Raw genomic sequence first — 17,078 nt, forward strand, 5'->3', positions numbered from 1 at the left:
AGGGTAGAATGCAGTGGCATGACTGTGGCTCACTGCAGCCTCAAACTCCTAGGCTCAAGCAATCCACCCTCTTCAGCCTCAGCCTACGACGTATTTGGGATTACACAGCATGCCACCACGCTAGGCTAATTTTTAAATTTTTGTAGAGATGAGGGTCTCCCTATGTTGCCTAGGCTGGTCTTGAACTCCTCGCCTCAAGTAATCCTCCCGCCTTGGCCTCCCAAAGTGCTAAGATTATACATGTGAGCCACTACATCTGGCCTAGGAAGTTTCTTTTTTTTTTTTTTTTTGAGAGGAAGTTTTGCTCTTGTTGCTCAGGCTGGAGTGCAATGGCACAATCTCGCCTCACTGCAACCTCCACCACCTGAGTTCAAGCAATTCTCTTGCCTCAGCCTCCCAAGTAACTGGGATTACAGGTTATGTGCCACCACGCCCAGCTAATTTTGTATTTTTAGTAGAGATGGGGTTTCACCATGTTGGCCAGGCGGTCTCCAACTCCTGACCTCAGGTGATCCACCCGCCTCAGCCTCCCACAGAGCTGGGATTATAGGCATAAGCCACTGTGCCCGGCCTAGGAAGTATTTTTTTTTTTTTTGAGACGGAGTCTCGCTCTCTCTCCCGAGCTGGAGTGCAGTGGCCAGATCTCAGCTCACTGCAAGCTCTGCCTCCCGGGTTCACACCATTCTCCTGCCTCAGCCTCCCGAGTAGCTGGGACTATAGGCACCCGCCACCTCGCCCGGCTAGTTTTTTGTATTTTCTTTTTTTAGTAGAGACGGGGTTTCACCATGTTCGCCAGGATGGTCTCGATATCCTGACCTCGTGATCCGCCCATCTCGGCCTCCCAAAGTGCTGAGATTACAGGCTTGAGCCACCGCGCCCGGCCGGAAGTATTTTTTAAAGTGAGAATAGGTAATCAATTTCCTCATTCCTATAACCTCGATCATGTTCTCTAAATATCAAAGCAAAACTGTACAGATGATATGATATAAAATGCAGGGGGTTTTCTTTGCATCAGTCTACACTTGAGGTCAATAATATATGCAACGTGTGCGATGAAACGGAATTCCTTTCATATCTTCCCTATGGTCACGGGCATAGTCCCATAAGTAATAATCCAGAAGAATGGAATTGATCTCTCCACTAGGTTTTTCACCCTTTTGTTCAATAAGCTCCAGAAGACAATCCCGGATCAGCTCAACACACCAAAGCGAGCACCCTCTGATTTCCACCTCTTGCCTGTCTCCATATGAGAGCATTTCTCCTGCAAGGGGGAAAAACAGTAAGAAAAAGTAATAGTCAATGATACAAAATCTACTCAGAACTTTACTGTAGAACAAAACATAGTATTTAAATGGTACTCACTTTAAAACTGTAAACCTCAGACTTTATTTTTGGTAATTTAAATCATTTCAAAACGTAGGCACTGATTTTAAATTACAAGTTAAATTCCACAAAGATAGGGGCCACATCTGGCTTGTCTCAATATTCCCAGGACCTAGCATAGCACCTTGCACATACTAGCTCCCCAATAAATATTTGATAAATGAATAAGTGGTGACCATAAATTTAAAAATATGACTGCTAGTTATTAAAAAGATGGTATTTAAAATTAGGTTTGATACCAGAAAAAAAATATTATTGCAGGCTGGGTGCAGTGCCTCACACCTGTAATGCTAGCAATTTGGGAGGCTGAGGTGGGAGGATTACTTGAGCTCAGGAGTTCGACCAGCCTGGGCAACATGACAAAACCCTGTCTCTACAAAAAATACAAAAATTAGCCAGGCATGGTGGTATGTGCCTGTAGTCCCAGCTACTCGGGAGGTTGAGGTGGGAGGGTCACTTGAGTCCAGAAGACAGAGGTTGCAGTGAGCCAAGATCAGGCCATTGCACTCCAGTCTAGGCAACAGAGCCAACCCTATCTCCAAAATAAATAAATAGTTATTTGGGGAATATCTGATCTTGCAAGGCAGGTACTGGCTGTGCCTTGCCACTGAGACTAGAGTAGGACTCATGGAGCCACGTCTATATGCAGCAGTCAGAGGCAAACTGTAGTGAGCTAGGTAGTGAACGTAGTACTATACAAAGGTACTGTATGTTTCCATATTTTTCTTATGAGAGAAGTCAGGAAGTTTGATTTTTATGGGAAATCTCCTAATTTTCAAGAGTTGGAAACTAATTAAAAATTGCTAACATCATTTTTCAGGCCAAACATAACACAACTGCAAGCTGTATTTGGCCTCTGGCCACCAAACTGCACCCCTGCACAAAGCCTCACAGTACCCAGGAGATCTTGTGATCTTAAGTAGTGTTACTTATGCCCCCCTCCATCCAACTCTCCCATGGGCTTAGGCACTGGTCAGTGGAACAGATGGGAAAACAGCGATTAACCAGGTTCCTCCACTTCCTTACTTTGAACCAGGTGCTAGTATAGAAGCCCATACCTTCCCTCTTCAGTTTTGCTGTTAATCACTTCCTCCAAATTTGACTATCAACTTGCTAAAACTGCCAAATCAACCAACAGAGTGGTCAAGGAGGCAGATGCTCCCACCCAAGTAGAGCTATTAGATAAGACCACTGCTCCACTTGGCGGCTGGACTGTAACCTTGAGGCAGAAGTACTCAGTTAAGCGGCACTCAGGTTCCTGACCCAGGGTCATAAATGTCTGTTGTTTTAACCACTAAATTTTAGCGTAATTTGTTACACAGCAATAGATAATAGTAGTGGGTTGAACTGTGGCTCACAAAAAGATACATTCAAGTCATAACTCCTGGTACCTGTGAATTTGACTTTGTTTGGAAATAGGGACTTTGCAGATGTAATCAGGTGAAGATGAGGTCATACTGGATTAGGATCAACCTTAAATCCAATGAAGGAAAGGTGAGATCCTGTCTCTACAAAAAATGGAAAAAGTAGCCAGGCATGGTGGTATGCACCTCTAGTAGCCCCAGCTAATCAGGAGGCTAAGGCTGAGAAGGGAAGATCGCTTGAGCCCAGGAGTTTGAAGCCGCAGTGAGTTATGATCATGCCACTGCACTCTAACCTTGGTGACAGAGTAAGACCCTGTTTCTTCTTTTTTTTTTTTTGAGACGGAGTCTGGCTCTGTTGCCCGGGCTAGAGTGCAGTGGCCGGATCTCAGCTCACTGCAAGCTCCGCCCCCCGGGTTTACGCCATTCTCCTGCCTCAGCCTCCCGAGTAGCTAGGACTACAGGCGCCCGCCGCCTCGCCCGGCTAGTTTTTCGTATTTTTTTTTAGTAGAGACGGGGTTTCACCGTGTTCGCCAGGATGGTCTCGATCTCCTGACCTAGTGATCCGCCCGTCTCGGCCTCCCAAAGTGCTGGGATTACAGGCTTGAGCCACCGCGCCTGGCCAAGACCCTGTTTCTAAACAAAAAAGAAAGCAAGCAAGAAAAGAAGAGGATACAGGTGGGCGCAGTGGCTCATGTCTGTAATCTAAGCACTTTGGGAGGCTGAGGTGGGTGGATCACCTGAGGTCAGGAATTCGAGAGCAGCCTGGCCAACATGGTGAAACCCTGTCTCTACTAAAAATACAAAAATTAGCCAGGCGTGGTGGTGGGCATCTGTAATCCCAACTACTCAGGAGGCTGAGGTAGGAGAATCACTTGAACTCAGGAGAAGGAGGCTGCAGTGAGCCGAGATGGCACCATTGCACTGGGCGACAAAAGCAAAACTCCGTCTCAAAAAAAGAAAGAAAAAAAAAAGAGGATACGAAGAGACAGGAGACACAAGGATAAGAAGGCCATGATTGGTGTGATGCAGCTACAAACCAACGAATGCCAAGGACTGCTGGAGCCACAAAGTCCTGGGGAGAGGCAAGGAGAATTATTCCCAAGAGCCTTTAGAGGAAGGATGGTCCTGCCAACATCTTCATCTTGATTTCAGACTTCCATCCTCCAGAACTGTGACACAATACATTTCTGTTGCTTGAAGCCATCTAGTTTGTGGTAATTTGTTATGTCAGCCCTAGGAAACTAATGTAATAACTAATACGGCAACTTACAGTATGGGGTAGAACATGGACTTCAGACAGAAAAAGACATTTGAGTGGACTGACAGAGATTAGAGTCAGGGAAGGTAATATGGCCCAGGTATTTGGTCTAAAAGCTGGCCCTAGAATCACAGTGAAAAGCTAAATTTAGTCAAATTGCATTGTTAGTTTTTTATAATTGGCCAAGTACTATGTCTTCGGTGAAGAGATGGGTTAAAGACAGTGGACAGAAATCTAGGTGGCACTTCCAAGGGCTGTCCCTGAGATACCCAGATGAGGGGAGAAGGGAAGGAATACCAGTGTAGCAAATCCTCAAGTTTAGAAGTACCATTGGAAGCCAGTTAAGGAAGGTCCTACCTCGCCTGGTCAAACTAAGCTGGTCCTAGATTCCACTTAAGGTAGTTTTTAAAAATGAGTACACTATACTTATGTCTGTTACATTACATTTACAGTTTGTTTATTTTTGGTCTCGTTTTGCAGTAAAATACTTTTTGGAAAACAAAATCCAAATTTTACTTAAATGCACTAAGTGGCAAAAGAATTTGTCCACCCTATATCAAACTGGCTAAGGATAGGAGAGTACCCTTTTAGAAGCAAGGCATAAATGGAGGCAGTAATGACTGCCAATGGATATTGGAAAAGAGCCTCTGGAGTTGAAATGGATGGGAGAAGAAAATTCTGACATCTCTATACAACTATGCTGGATGATCCCTTCTCACTACGGTTTTTCTCATAGTAGCAGAGACAATTAAGTGCTATAAAAACTGAGAAGGAGATGGACAAATCACTATGAGCAAGGACAGCATTTAAGTGAAGACTCTGTATAGGGTTTGAATTGAAAAAAAGCTGGGCGCGGTGGCTCACGCCTGCAATCCCAGCACTTTGGGAGGCCGAGGCAGGCGGGTCACGAGGTCAGGAGATCGAGACCATCCTGGCTAACACAGTGAAACCCCATTTCTACTAAAAATACAAAAAATTAGCCGGGCATGGTGGCAGGTGCCTGTAGTCCCAGCTACTCGGGAGGCTGAGGCAGGAGAATGGCGTGAACCTGGGAGGCGGAGCTTGCAGTGAGCTGAGATCATGCCACTGCACTCCAGCCTGGGCAACAGAGCAAGACTCTGTCTTAAAAAAAAAAAAAAGAAAAGAAAAAATATATAAAGAGGCCAGGTGCAGTGGCTCATGCCTGTAATCCCAGCACATTGGAAGGCTGAAGTGAGAAGATTGCTTAAGCCCAGGAATTTGAGCACATATATTAAAATAAAATAAAAAAGAAAAAAGTAGCAGAAAATTTTGCACCTAAAAGGGAAATTAACATGAAAATCATATAATTATTTTCCTCATACAAGGAAATGTTATAAGCTAATTTTCACACAAACTTTTCAACCCAATTTACCTATGCTTATTTATCATAAAGCTCCTAGTCTTGATATCAATAATCATATCCAATAATGGTGAATAAGCCAAGAGAAGTGAGTGACTTGTGCAAGATATCCCAGTGCAGACTTTGGAGTCTCTTCACTCAAAAGTCAGTTCATATTACCTATCTTTCAGCCTACCCTTCATATCACCATGTAGTGTGCTCTTCAGCTTAATTAACACTTTTCAAATACTATACTTGATGAACTGGCAGTGTTACATACTTTAATGTAACATAAATTTAGGTGTCATTAGGCTATGAAATTATAATGTTCAAAGAGCACAATTTTCTACAATATCCACATTTCACAGTGCAAACAAAAAGAAAAATCATTTTGTCTACATTTTATCTTTGCATTCTCCTTTACATATACTATGAACAATAAATAGTACTCTCTTTTTTTTAAAGCAAAGGAGATCTTTTGCAAAAAAAACTAAACCGCCGGGTGTGGTGGCTCACGCCTGTAATCCCAGCACTTTGGGAGGCCGAGGCGGGCAGATCACGAGGTCAGGAGATCGAGACCATCCTGGCTAACACGGTGAAACCCCGTCTCTACCAAAAATACAAAAAAATCAGCCAGGCGTGGTGGCGGGTGCCTGTAGTCCCAGCTACTAGGGAAGCTGAGGCAGGAGAATGGCTGAACCCAGGAGGCGGAGCTTGCAGTGAGCCGAGATTGCGCCACTGCATTCCAGCCTGGGCGATGGAGCGAGACTCCGTCTCAAAAAAAAAAAAAAAAAAACAACTAAACCAAGATCCAACAATTCATAGTATAACAAAGAATGACTTAAAGTTGCAAACCTTTGAGAAGCTTCTTCAGTAGTTCATCAGAGTATTTCAGGGCTCCAAGATGAGCAAGAACCTGAGGTAATCTATAATCAGCAAACATGGTGATACTGGAGATGTCCTTAAAGCAGCCATCTCCTTTTCCTTCCAATACACTCCACGTATCTGCTACAAGGATTTGGGCTCGTTTGTAAAAAGAAACTCTTTTCCCCTGATGAATGAAGAGAATATGAACGTTATCTGGGTATCTGAAAGTTTTATATATGCTATTTTTTAAAGGTGAAGGTTGAAACATTTTTTAAAAGGCAGAATAATCTTACTTTGTTGGTAAGAATTTATAGATCGGCTGGGCACATGGCTCCCGCCCGTAATCCCAGCACTTTGGGAGGCTGAAGTGGGCAGATTGCTTGAGCCCAGGAGTTCAACCAGTCTGTGAAACATGGCATAACTCCATCTCTACAAAAACCAAAAAATTAGCTGGGCATGGTGGCACATATCTATGGTCCCAGATAGGAGGTAAGGTGGGAGAATCGCCTGAGCCTGGGAGGTCAAGGCTGCAGTGAACCGTGATCACACCACTGCACTCCAGTCTGGGTGACACAGGGAGACCCAGTCTCAAAAAAAACAAGAATTCATAGATCTTTTACAGGAAACAAAAGGATTTAATAAACATTAAATTTTCTATCACTCCAAACTCACTTCCCATTTTTCAAGGCACATAAAATACAATTTATGTAATCTTGATACTACTTAGTATTATTTTTCAATGGCAAAACTTCATATACACATTCCTGCAATATAATCCAAGGGCTTATTATTTTAAATGTGTAGATAGCATTCCTTTTGAAAGTTTCTTAAATTAAAACACGTCTGTTTTTCTGATTGCAATATAATTGACATTAATTGTATAATATACAGCAAAGTATAGGCCAGGAGTGGTGGCTCATGCCTGTAATCCCAGCACTTTGAGAGGCGAGGTGGCAGGATCACGAGGTCAGGAGTTCGAGACCAGCCTGGCCAATATGGTAAAACCCCGTCTCTACTAAAAATACAGAAATTAGCTGGGTGTGGTGGCAAGCACCTGTAGTCCCAGCTACTCAGGGGGCTGAGGCAGAAGAATTGCTTGAACTCGGGTGGTGAAGGTTGCAGTGAGTCAAGATCGTACCATTGCACTCCAGCCTGGGCGACAGAGCAAGGCTCTGTCTCAAAAAAAAAAAAAAAGCAACATATAAAGAACAATCATCCATAAGCTCAGGTCTGAAGAGAACTACAACATTCATTTTTAACTGTTTCCTTTCAGATAATATGATTAACTTATTTTATAAAGACATTAATTGATCAACAGCTAGAAAATGATAATATTTACCAACTTTGGAAATGGTCAAAGTTGATATGTAAGTCCAAATATGAAAATAAAATAGCCAATTATATTTATACATAGAAAAGACAAAATTTTTTTTTTTTTTTTTTTTGAGACGGAGTCTCGCTCTGCCGCCCAGGCTGGAGTGCAGTGGCCGGATCTCAGCTCACTGCAAGCTCCGCCTCCCAGGTTCACGCCATTCTCCTGCCTCAGCCTCCCGAGTAGTTGGGACTACAGGCGTCCGCCACCGCGCCTGGCTAGTTTTTTGTATTTTTTAGTAGAGACGGGGTTTCACCGTGTTAGCCAGGATGGTCTCGATCTCCTGACCTCGTGATCCGCCCGTCTCGGCCTCCCAAAGTGCTGGGATTACAGGCTTGAGCCACCGCGCCCGGCCAGAAAAGACAAATTTAACCAAGCATTAGTGGGTTATAATTTAACTCAAAAATTCTAGTTAAGTGTGGTGGCTTACACTTGTAATCCCATCAATTTGGGAAGCCGAAGCAGGAGGATTGTTTGAAGCCAGAAGTTCAAGACCAGCCTGGGCAACGATGAAACTCCATCTCTACAAAACATGGCGAAACCCTGTCTCTACAACCACCACACCTGGCTAATTTTCGTATTTTAGTAGAGACGGGGTTTCACCATGTTGGCCAGGCTGGTCTCAAACTCCTGACCGCAGGCAATCTGCCTGCCTTGGCCTCCCAAAGTGCTGGGATTACAGGTGTGAGCCACTATGCCCAGCCTACAAAAAAATACATATTTTTTTAATTAGCCAGGTGTGGTGGCACGTGCCTGTAGTCTCAGCTACTCACCAGGCTGAGGCAGGGGGATTGCTTGAGACTGGGAGGTAGAGGCTGCAGTGAGCTGTGATCACATCACTGAACTCCAGCCTGGGCAACTGACTGAGACACTATCTCAAAAAAAAAACAAACCCAAAAAAACTCTGTAAATCTGCAAATGCAAATCAGCCTAAACTATGGAAAAACATAGATAATTACAATCGACTACGAGTCCTAATACCAATAGTAATAACCTTAAATCATGTTTTATAAATGTTTGTTTATCAATATTACTAGCTCCCAAAATGTATCCTGACCACCTTGGAGGAGAATATTTTAACTTGTAACCGACATAAACAAATAAATACGAGATTAAAAGTTTAAGGAAAGGCTCTATACAAAAATTCCTTAAGATGATACTACAGATTCTTTTATTTACTAACAAAACGCCAATGATGTGCTATCATAACAAGAAATAACCTAATATTGCTTAACCTTAAGGTATGCCTATTGTAACAGATCCAGACCTATTTTTATTATACTAAATAAATTAAAACTTCTAAAGCTACATTTAACAAAGTCAGAATTTGTTTTCCAGAGCAAACACACATGTTCATTTTCTGACATGGCATAATGTCTCTAAATTAAATTGAGGGGCTGAAGGAACAAATCACAATTTAAAACATTCCTACATGACACTATCACCCTACATTCCTAAACCTATCTAAATATGACAACTTGGCAATTGTTCCTCTATATAAACTAGATTTATATATGGCAACCAGGTTTCTAGTTCAAGTCTAGTTTATAAAACAGCACAAGACATGGCTGGCACAGTGGCTCATGCCTGTAATCCCAGCACTTTGGGAGGCCAAGGCGGGCAGATCACTTGAGGTTGGGAGCACGGGACCAGCTGACTAACATGGAGAAACCCCGTCCCTACTTAAAAAAAAATATACAAAATTAGCCGGGCATGGTGGCACATGCCTGTAATCCCAGTCACTCGGGAGGCTGAGGTAGGATAATCACTTGAATCCGGGAGGCAGAGGCTGTGGTGAGCCGAGATCACACCATTGCATTCCAGCCTGGGCAACAGGAGTGAAACTCCGTCTCAAGGAAAAAAAAACATAAAAAACTGCAAGACTTAAGACTTAATTTATAAAAATGTCTGTCAAACACAATTACTACACCATAAAGTTTATTATAATAGAAGCCACTATCTGCTATTTTTAACAAGATTCATAGAGCAAAATGGAAAAAACTAGGAATCAAACTTACGTAACAACCCACAGGGAAAAAAACAAAAAATAAAAATAACAAAATCAGTGCTAGCATCTAAGAAAACATATAAATTATCATGTCACTGCTGCTTCCATGGTAGCAGACTAGTATATATAAAGCATAGATTATAATAGATATAATAATATATTAAGATAAAAAAAGGACAAAAAGATTTAAGGGAGGAATCAAAAATAAATTCAAGCAATCTGTAAAACATTTTCCTTTTTTTTTCTTTTTTGGAAACGGAGTCTTGATCTGTTGCCCAGGCTGGAGTGCAATGGTACAATCTCGGCTCACTGCAACCTCCACCTCCCGGGTTCAAGCCATTCTCCTGCCTTAGCCTCCTGAGTAGCTGGGATTACAGGCATGAGCCACCACGCCTGGCTAATTTTTGTATTTTTAGTAGAGATGGGGTTTCACCATGTGTTCCAGGCTAGTCTCGAACTCCTGACCTTGTGATCCACCCGCCTCGGCCTCCCAAAGTGCAGGGATTACAGGCATGAGCCACCACGCCCGGCCATCTATAAAACATTTTCTTAGTAAGATCATTATGGTTTTAGAAATCAAATGATTTTGTAATCAAATTCTGGATCTCTAAAATATTAACTGGTATCACTAAAAATACTAGTAAATCTCCAAATAACAATTGCTTACATATTTCATGATATTGTTTTGTGATTTTAAGTATTTTTTAAATAGTACCTTTATAAAATAATTGTCAATAAAAAGCTCTATGACCATGAGTTAATTTTTTTCTTTTCTTTCTCTCTCTCTCTTTTTTTTTTTTTTTTTTTTTGAGACAGGGCCTCACTGCTGCCCAGGTTGTGGCTCGATTCAGTGGCTCGATCACAGCTCATTGCAGCCTTGACCTCCCCGGGCTCAAGCAATCCTCCCACCTCAGCCTCCTGAATAGCTGGGACTATAGGTGTTCACCACCAAGGCCAGTTAATTTTTTTGTTATTTTACAGAGATGAGGTTTCCCCATGTTGCCCAGGCTGGTCTTGAACTCCTGGGCTCAAGTGATCTACCCACCTTGGCCTCCCAAGGGTCTAGGATTACAGACAAGAGCCATCACACCAGGATAGTTAAGTTTTTTGAAAAAATTCTTCCATAATTTTATCATGAATAAATAGAAAGTTCAAGGATTACCAATACTTAAGAACAACATAGGCCAAGAGCGGTGGCTCACGCCTGTAATCCCAGCACTTTGGGAGGCTGAGGTGGGCAGATCACCCGAGGTCAGGAATTCAAGACCAGCCTGGCCAACATGGTGAAACCCCGCCTCTACAAAAATATAAAAATTGACCGGGCATGATGGCAGGTGCCTGTAATCCCAGCTACTCGGGAGCTGAGGCGGGAGAATCGCTTCAACCCAGGAGGCGGAGGTTGCAATGAACTGAGATTGCGCCATTGCACACCAGCAAGACTCCATCTCAAAAAAAAACCAAAAAAAAACAAAGGCTGGCGCGGTGGGTGGATCACCTGAGGTCAGGAGTTCGAGACCAGCCTGGCCAACATGGTGAAACCCCATCTCTACTAATATACAAAAATTAGCCTGGCGTGGTGGTGTGTGCCTCTAATCCCAGCTAACTCAGGAGGCTGAGGCAGGAGAATTGCTAGAACCCGGGAGGCGGAGGTTGCTGTGAGCAGAGATGATGCCATTGCACTCCAGCCTGGGCGAAAGAGCGAGACTCTGTCTCAAAAAACAACAACAACAATACCACTAAAAATAAAAAATAAAATGTTATCTATTGAAACATCAAAAAGCTGTTTTTTATATTTATCAGTATGTCACAGTAACAATTTGTTCATTAGAACTTTTACAAAGTACTGCATTACTCTAAATCAGAGTAACTTGAAGAGCTTAAAAAATAGCTCTTCTTTCACCTATTCATCAGGATCTTTGAGGGTGGTGTTTTGGAAATATATCTGAATTTTAAGGCTCCTAAGTGATTCTGGGGCACAGCCAGGTTGGGAAATCACTGATCTAAATCTGTCTAAGTTAAAAATTGTTAACTTTATTCATCTGTTCATGTCTAAAAATGAATGATAATCTCAGTAAATAGGTATACATTAAAAACACATGACTAGTTTGTGCAAATTGTTTATTTTTATTTATTTTTTTGGGGGGGACAAGGTCTTGCTCTTCCAGGCTGGAGGAAAGTGGAACTATCATAGCTCACTGCAGCCTCCACCTCCTGGGCTCAAGCAATCCTCCTGCCTCGGCCTCCTGAGTAGCTAGAACCACAAGCATGCCACCACGCCTGGCTAGTTTTTAAATTTTTTGTAGAAATGGAGTCTCACGTGTTGCCCAGGCTGGTCTCGAACTCCTGGGCTCAAGCAATCCACTTACCTCAGTCACCCAATGTGTTAGGATTATGGGCTTGAGCCACCATGGCTAGCCCATTTTGGGGATTTTTCTGTAAAACTGTATTTTAGAAACAAGTACTCATGAAAAATGGTTTCTGTACCAATTTTCATTTAAAAATGTATCAGCCGGGCGCGGTGGCTCAAGCCTGTAATCCCAGCACTTTGGGAGGCCGAGACGGGCGGATCACGAGGTCAGGAGATCGAGACCATCCTGGTTAACACGGTGAAACCCCGTCTCTACTAAAAAATACAAAAAACTAGCCGGCCGAGGTGGCGGACGCCTGTAGTCCCAGCTACTCGGGAGGCGGAGGCAGGAGAATGGCGTGAACCCGGGAGGCGGAGCTTGCAGTGAGCTGAGATCCGGCCACTGCACTCCAGCCTGGGTGACAGCGCGAGACTCCGTCTCAAAAAAAATAAAAATAAAAAATAAAAAAAATAAAAATGTATCAGATTGGGTTGGGCGCTGTGGCTCACGCCTGTAATCCTAGCACTTGGGGAGGCCAAGGCAGGTGGATCACAGGGTCAGGAGTTCAAGATCAGCTTGGTCAACGTGGTGAAACCCCGTCTCTACTAAAAATACAAAAATTAGCCGTGCATGGTAGTGGGTGCCTGGAATCCCAGCTACTCTGGAGGCTGAGGCAGAGAACTGCTTGAACCCAGGAGGTGGAGGTTGCAGTGAGCAGAGATGGTGCCACTGCACTCCAGCCTGGGTGACAGAGTAAGACTCCATCTCAAAAAAAAAAAAAAAAAAAAAAAGTATCAGATTGGCTGGGCATGGTGGCTCAAGCCTGTAATTCCAGCACTTTAGGAAGCTGAGGCAGGCGGATCACTTGAGGTCAGGAGTTCAAGACCAGCCTGGCCAACACGGTGAAACCCTGTTTCTACCAAAAATACAAAATTAGCCGGGCATGGTAGCGGGTGCCTGTAATCCCAGCTACTTGGGAGACTGACGCAGGAGAATCGTTTGAACCCAGGAGGTGGAGGTTGTAGTGAGCCAAGATACTGTCACTTTCTGGTACATTTTTAAAAAATTGAACTTTTCAGCAAAGCAAAACCAAAGCACTATGCTATAAATGAAATGCAGTTCTTTATAGCAGTATGAGAACAGACTAATACAATTGTATTCTTTTTTTTTTTTCCTTGAGATGGGAGTCTTGCTCCTGTCCTCCAGGCTGGAGTGCAGTGAGTGGTATGATCTCAGCTCATTACAACCTCCGGCTCCTGGGTTCAAGCGATTCTCCACCTCAGCCCCCTGAGTAGCTGGGATTACAGGCACCCACCACTACACCCAGCTAATTTCTGTATTTTTAGTAGAGACGGGGTTTCACTATGTTGGCCAGGCTGGTCTTGAACTCCTGACCTTGTGATCCACCCGCCTCGGTCCCCCAGAGTGCTGGGATTACAGGTGTGAGCCACTACGCCTGGCGAATTTATTTTATTTTTTATTTTATTTTTCTGAAATGGAGTCCAGCTCTGTCGCCCAAGCTGGAGTGTGGTGGCATAATCTCAGCTCACTGCAACCTCCACCTCCCAGGTTCAAAAGATTCCAAAAGAATTTTACAAAAACAAAATCCAGGTGCAGCCTGTGAGGGTCCAACAAAATGATCATCATTTGTTCAAGTACACTGTGTATGAAAAAGAAAACATAAAATATATATACAGTACACTGAACTTTGCAAGAATACTTCTGTTGTGTGAGATAGAGTCTAATTCTATCTCGCCCAGGCTGGAGTGCAGTGGTGCAATCTGGGCTCACTGCAGCCTCCACCTCCTGGGTTCAAGCGATTCTCCTGCCTCAGCCTCCTAAGTAGCTGGGACTACAGGTGCATGCAACCACACCCAGCTAACTTTTGTATTTTTAGTAGAGATGGGGTTTCTCCATGTTGGCAGGCTGATCTTGAGCTCCTGACTTCAGGTGATCCACCCACCTCGGCCTCCCAAAAGTGCTGGGATTACAGGTGTGAGCCACTGAGCCCAGCCAGAAATACTTTTTATTAGGGAGAGGTTAGTATACATTCTGATCTTTATCCAATAAAGTAACCTTCTTGAAGTACTAAAAATACCTAATTTTCCATAAAGAGAACATTACATGGAGGGTTCCATGTTTTTTAGGTTTGAAACATTTTAAAAGGAAAAAAAAAGACAAAAGTAAAGAATGAAATACTGATTAGAAAATATAAGAAAGGAGATGAAACCCTGTCTCTACTAAAAAGACAAAAAAAATTCGCCAGGTGTGGTGGCATGCGCCTGTAGTCCCAGCTATTCAGCAGGTGCAGGCAGGAGAATAGCTTGAACTGGGAGGCGGAGGTTGCAGTGAGCTGAGATCATGCCACTGCACTCCAGCCTAGGAGTCAAAGCAAGACTCAGTCTTGGGGTGGGGGAGGGAAGGCCGGGCACGGTGGCTCACACCTGTAATCCCAGCACTTTGGGAGGCCGAGACTGGTGGATCATGAGGTCAGGAATTCAAGACCAGCCTGGCCAACATGGTGAAACCCCGTCTCTACTAAAAATACAAAAATTAGCCAGGGCCAGGCACGGTGGCTCAACCCTGTAATCCCAGCACTTTTGGAGGCCGAGACGGGCGGATCACGAGGTCAGGAGATCGAGACCATCCTGGCCTACAAGGTGAAACCCCGTCTCTACTAAAAAATACAAAAAACTAGCCGGGCGAGGTAGCGGGCGCCTGTAGTCCCAGCTACTCGGGAGGCTGAGGCAGGAGAATGGCGTAAACCCGGGAGGCGGAGCTTGCAGTGAGCTGCGATCTGGTCACTGCACTGCAGCCTGGGCGACAGAGCGAGACTCCGTCTCAAAAAAAAAAAAAAAAAAAAAAAAATTAGCCAGATGCGGTGGCAGGCGCCTGTATTCCCAGCTACTTGGGAGACTGAGGCAGGTGAATCGCCTGAACCCGGGAGGCAGTTAGAAGTGAGCCGAGATCGCGCCACTGCACTCTAGCTTGGGTGACAAGTGAGACTCCATCTCAAAAAAAAAAAAAAAAAAAGAAAGAAATGACGCCAGACATGGTGGCTCATGCCTGTAATCACAATACTTTGGGAGGCTAAGGCAGGCGGATCACCTGAGGTTGGGAGTTTGAGACCAGCCTGGCCAACATAGTGAAACCCCATCGCTACTAAAAATACAAAAAATTAGCCGGGCATGGTGGCGCATCCGTGTAATCCCAGCTACTGGGGAGGCTGAGGCAGGAGAATCGCTTGAACCCGGGAGGTAGAAGTTGCAGTGAACCAAGATCACGCCATTGCACTCCAGCCTGGGCAACAAGAGCAAAACTCTGTCTCAAACAAACAAACAAACAAAAAGAAAACATAAGAAATGACTTTGAAACACTACTTAATTTTGTTAGTTTCTTCCACAAGGAATTTAAGTTTTTATTCTCCAAATGAGTTCTGGAAGTAAAAGAGTTAACTCTGAGATGATTAAGACTTCTTAAATCCCCAACAGAAGCAACTCACCTCAAACAGAGTCACATCTCTGTAGGAAGGAAAACTTTCAACCACCAGGTGCATTAACTTCTGCGCACTATTCTCACTTTCTCGGACGCAGTTGAGAAAAGAGCCTCCAAACTTCTCCAGCAGAATTTTCCCGGTTTCATTAAGAATCCGATGCCTCTCTTCTACTAAAGGCATGGACACTTCTGTGTCAGAACGAAGTATATTCCGAACCTGATCCAGGGTCACTGTCGCGTAGTACGAGGCACTAGTTATTGGTATCCCTTTAGTGAAAAAAATAAAATTCAGAGGACCAATGTCATACTTTTATATTCATCAAACCCTTGCTTTTACAACATGGAATTAATATGAAACCAAATGAATGTTATAGGAATGCACCAAAAGTGGATGAATAAAAAATCTAAAGCAAAACTCTCATTTTCTACTTGTTCATCTGTGCTTATTCACCCATTTCTAACTACTGCAATATTACATCAGATGTATTTTGAGTAAATTGCTTTATAACATCGGTCCTTTTGTTCTTCAGGTGTCATTCAAATGGCATTCTTTATAAAACTGACTTATGCTACTGTAACTTTTATGCTGCAATGATAAATATTAACATCATTTCCCACTAAAATACGCCCCTTTTCATACTTCTATTTTAAGCAGGACTTGCAACGAACTTCAGGTTCGCTTCCCATTATTCCATCTCCCAACCCGCTCCTTGGAATCCCGCTACACGCTCCCCAAGTAAATGGAAACCTCAAAGGCTATAAGGTCCGACAGCGAGTATGGCACCAACCTTCGTCGAGGGCTCTGTTGACGGCGGCGCACAGGGACCAGTACCCACTGTACGTTCTCCCTCTGTGCCTCACCACACACTTGTGCTCGTCCTGCTCCGACCAAAAGGAGAAGTTGAGTGTGTCTGTCACGAACACCCAGTTGACCGCGGCCTCGTCGGCCGCCCTGGGGTTCAGTTCATGAAGGGCTTTCCACCCCTCCACGCGCAGCTCTGGCCCCGCCGCCTTGGCCAGCAGCAGCTCTGCCACCCTCCGTACGCCTCCGCTGTCAATAAACACATCCCGACTGTTTTCTGCGATAAATTTAGAGGATTCCCTGGGATTTAGGAGCCCGTCCATTCTGTTCTTTGGGACCGGGCGGGTCAAACTCTTTTCCCGCCCTAGGCAGGTCAAGGTCCACTCTGCGCCTTGCGCTACTACGGGATCACAGGGCCTAAACAACCGCGGGATCACAGGGCCTAAACAAGGTCCCGCCCTGCTAGGGAGTGGCACTGAGAACTTAGTGTAGTCAAGGTAAAGTTCTCTCCCGCGGCGCTGCCCCGATTAGGAAACGAAGGACCGCGGGACAGCTCGCTGGGCCGAGGCCGCAAGCACTTCCGGGAAAGCGGTCCCGTTCACGCCCTCTCGGGCGCGCTCCCAGGCTCCGCTTCCGGTTCCGAAGGTCTGGAAACTGCCAAGGTCTGACGTTCACCGGCAGTGAGTTGCCCACCGTGGGAGGTGCATGGCGTTGCCATGTTGTGCCTTTTCCCACCTTGCGTCTAACAGGAGAGACTCGAAGAGGGCGAATTGCCGCCGTAGCCTGGATCGCGTTGCCCCCACCCGGCTCCCGCCCCTCTC

General features: G+C 44.4%; 1 protein-coding gene across 1 annotated transcript; it reads right to left on the minus strand.

Moving 5' to 3' along the window:
• Positions 1-854: 854 nt before the first annotated feature.
• On the minus strand, positions 855-16,682 carry QNG1 (Q-nucleotide N-glycosylase 1). The gene is given in 4 exon segments (NM_001260888.1): positions 855-1,261; positions 6,221-6,416; positions 15,463-15,722; positions 16,244-16,682. Coding segments are annotated over 4 exon segments (1,026 nt in total). The 5' UTR covers positions 16,581-16,682; the 3' UTR covers positions 855-1,028.
• Positions 16,683-17,078: the final 396 nt, after the last annotated feature.

This window comes from Macaca mulatta, chromosome 15 (assembly GCF_049350105.2).
Source record: "Macaca mulatta isolate MMU2019108-1 chromosome 15, T2T-MMU8v2.0, whole genome shotgun sequence".
Taxonomy (NCBI): domain Eukaryota; kingdom Metazoa; phylum Chordata; class Mammalia; order Primates; family Cercopithecidae; genus Macaca; species Macaca mulatta.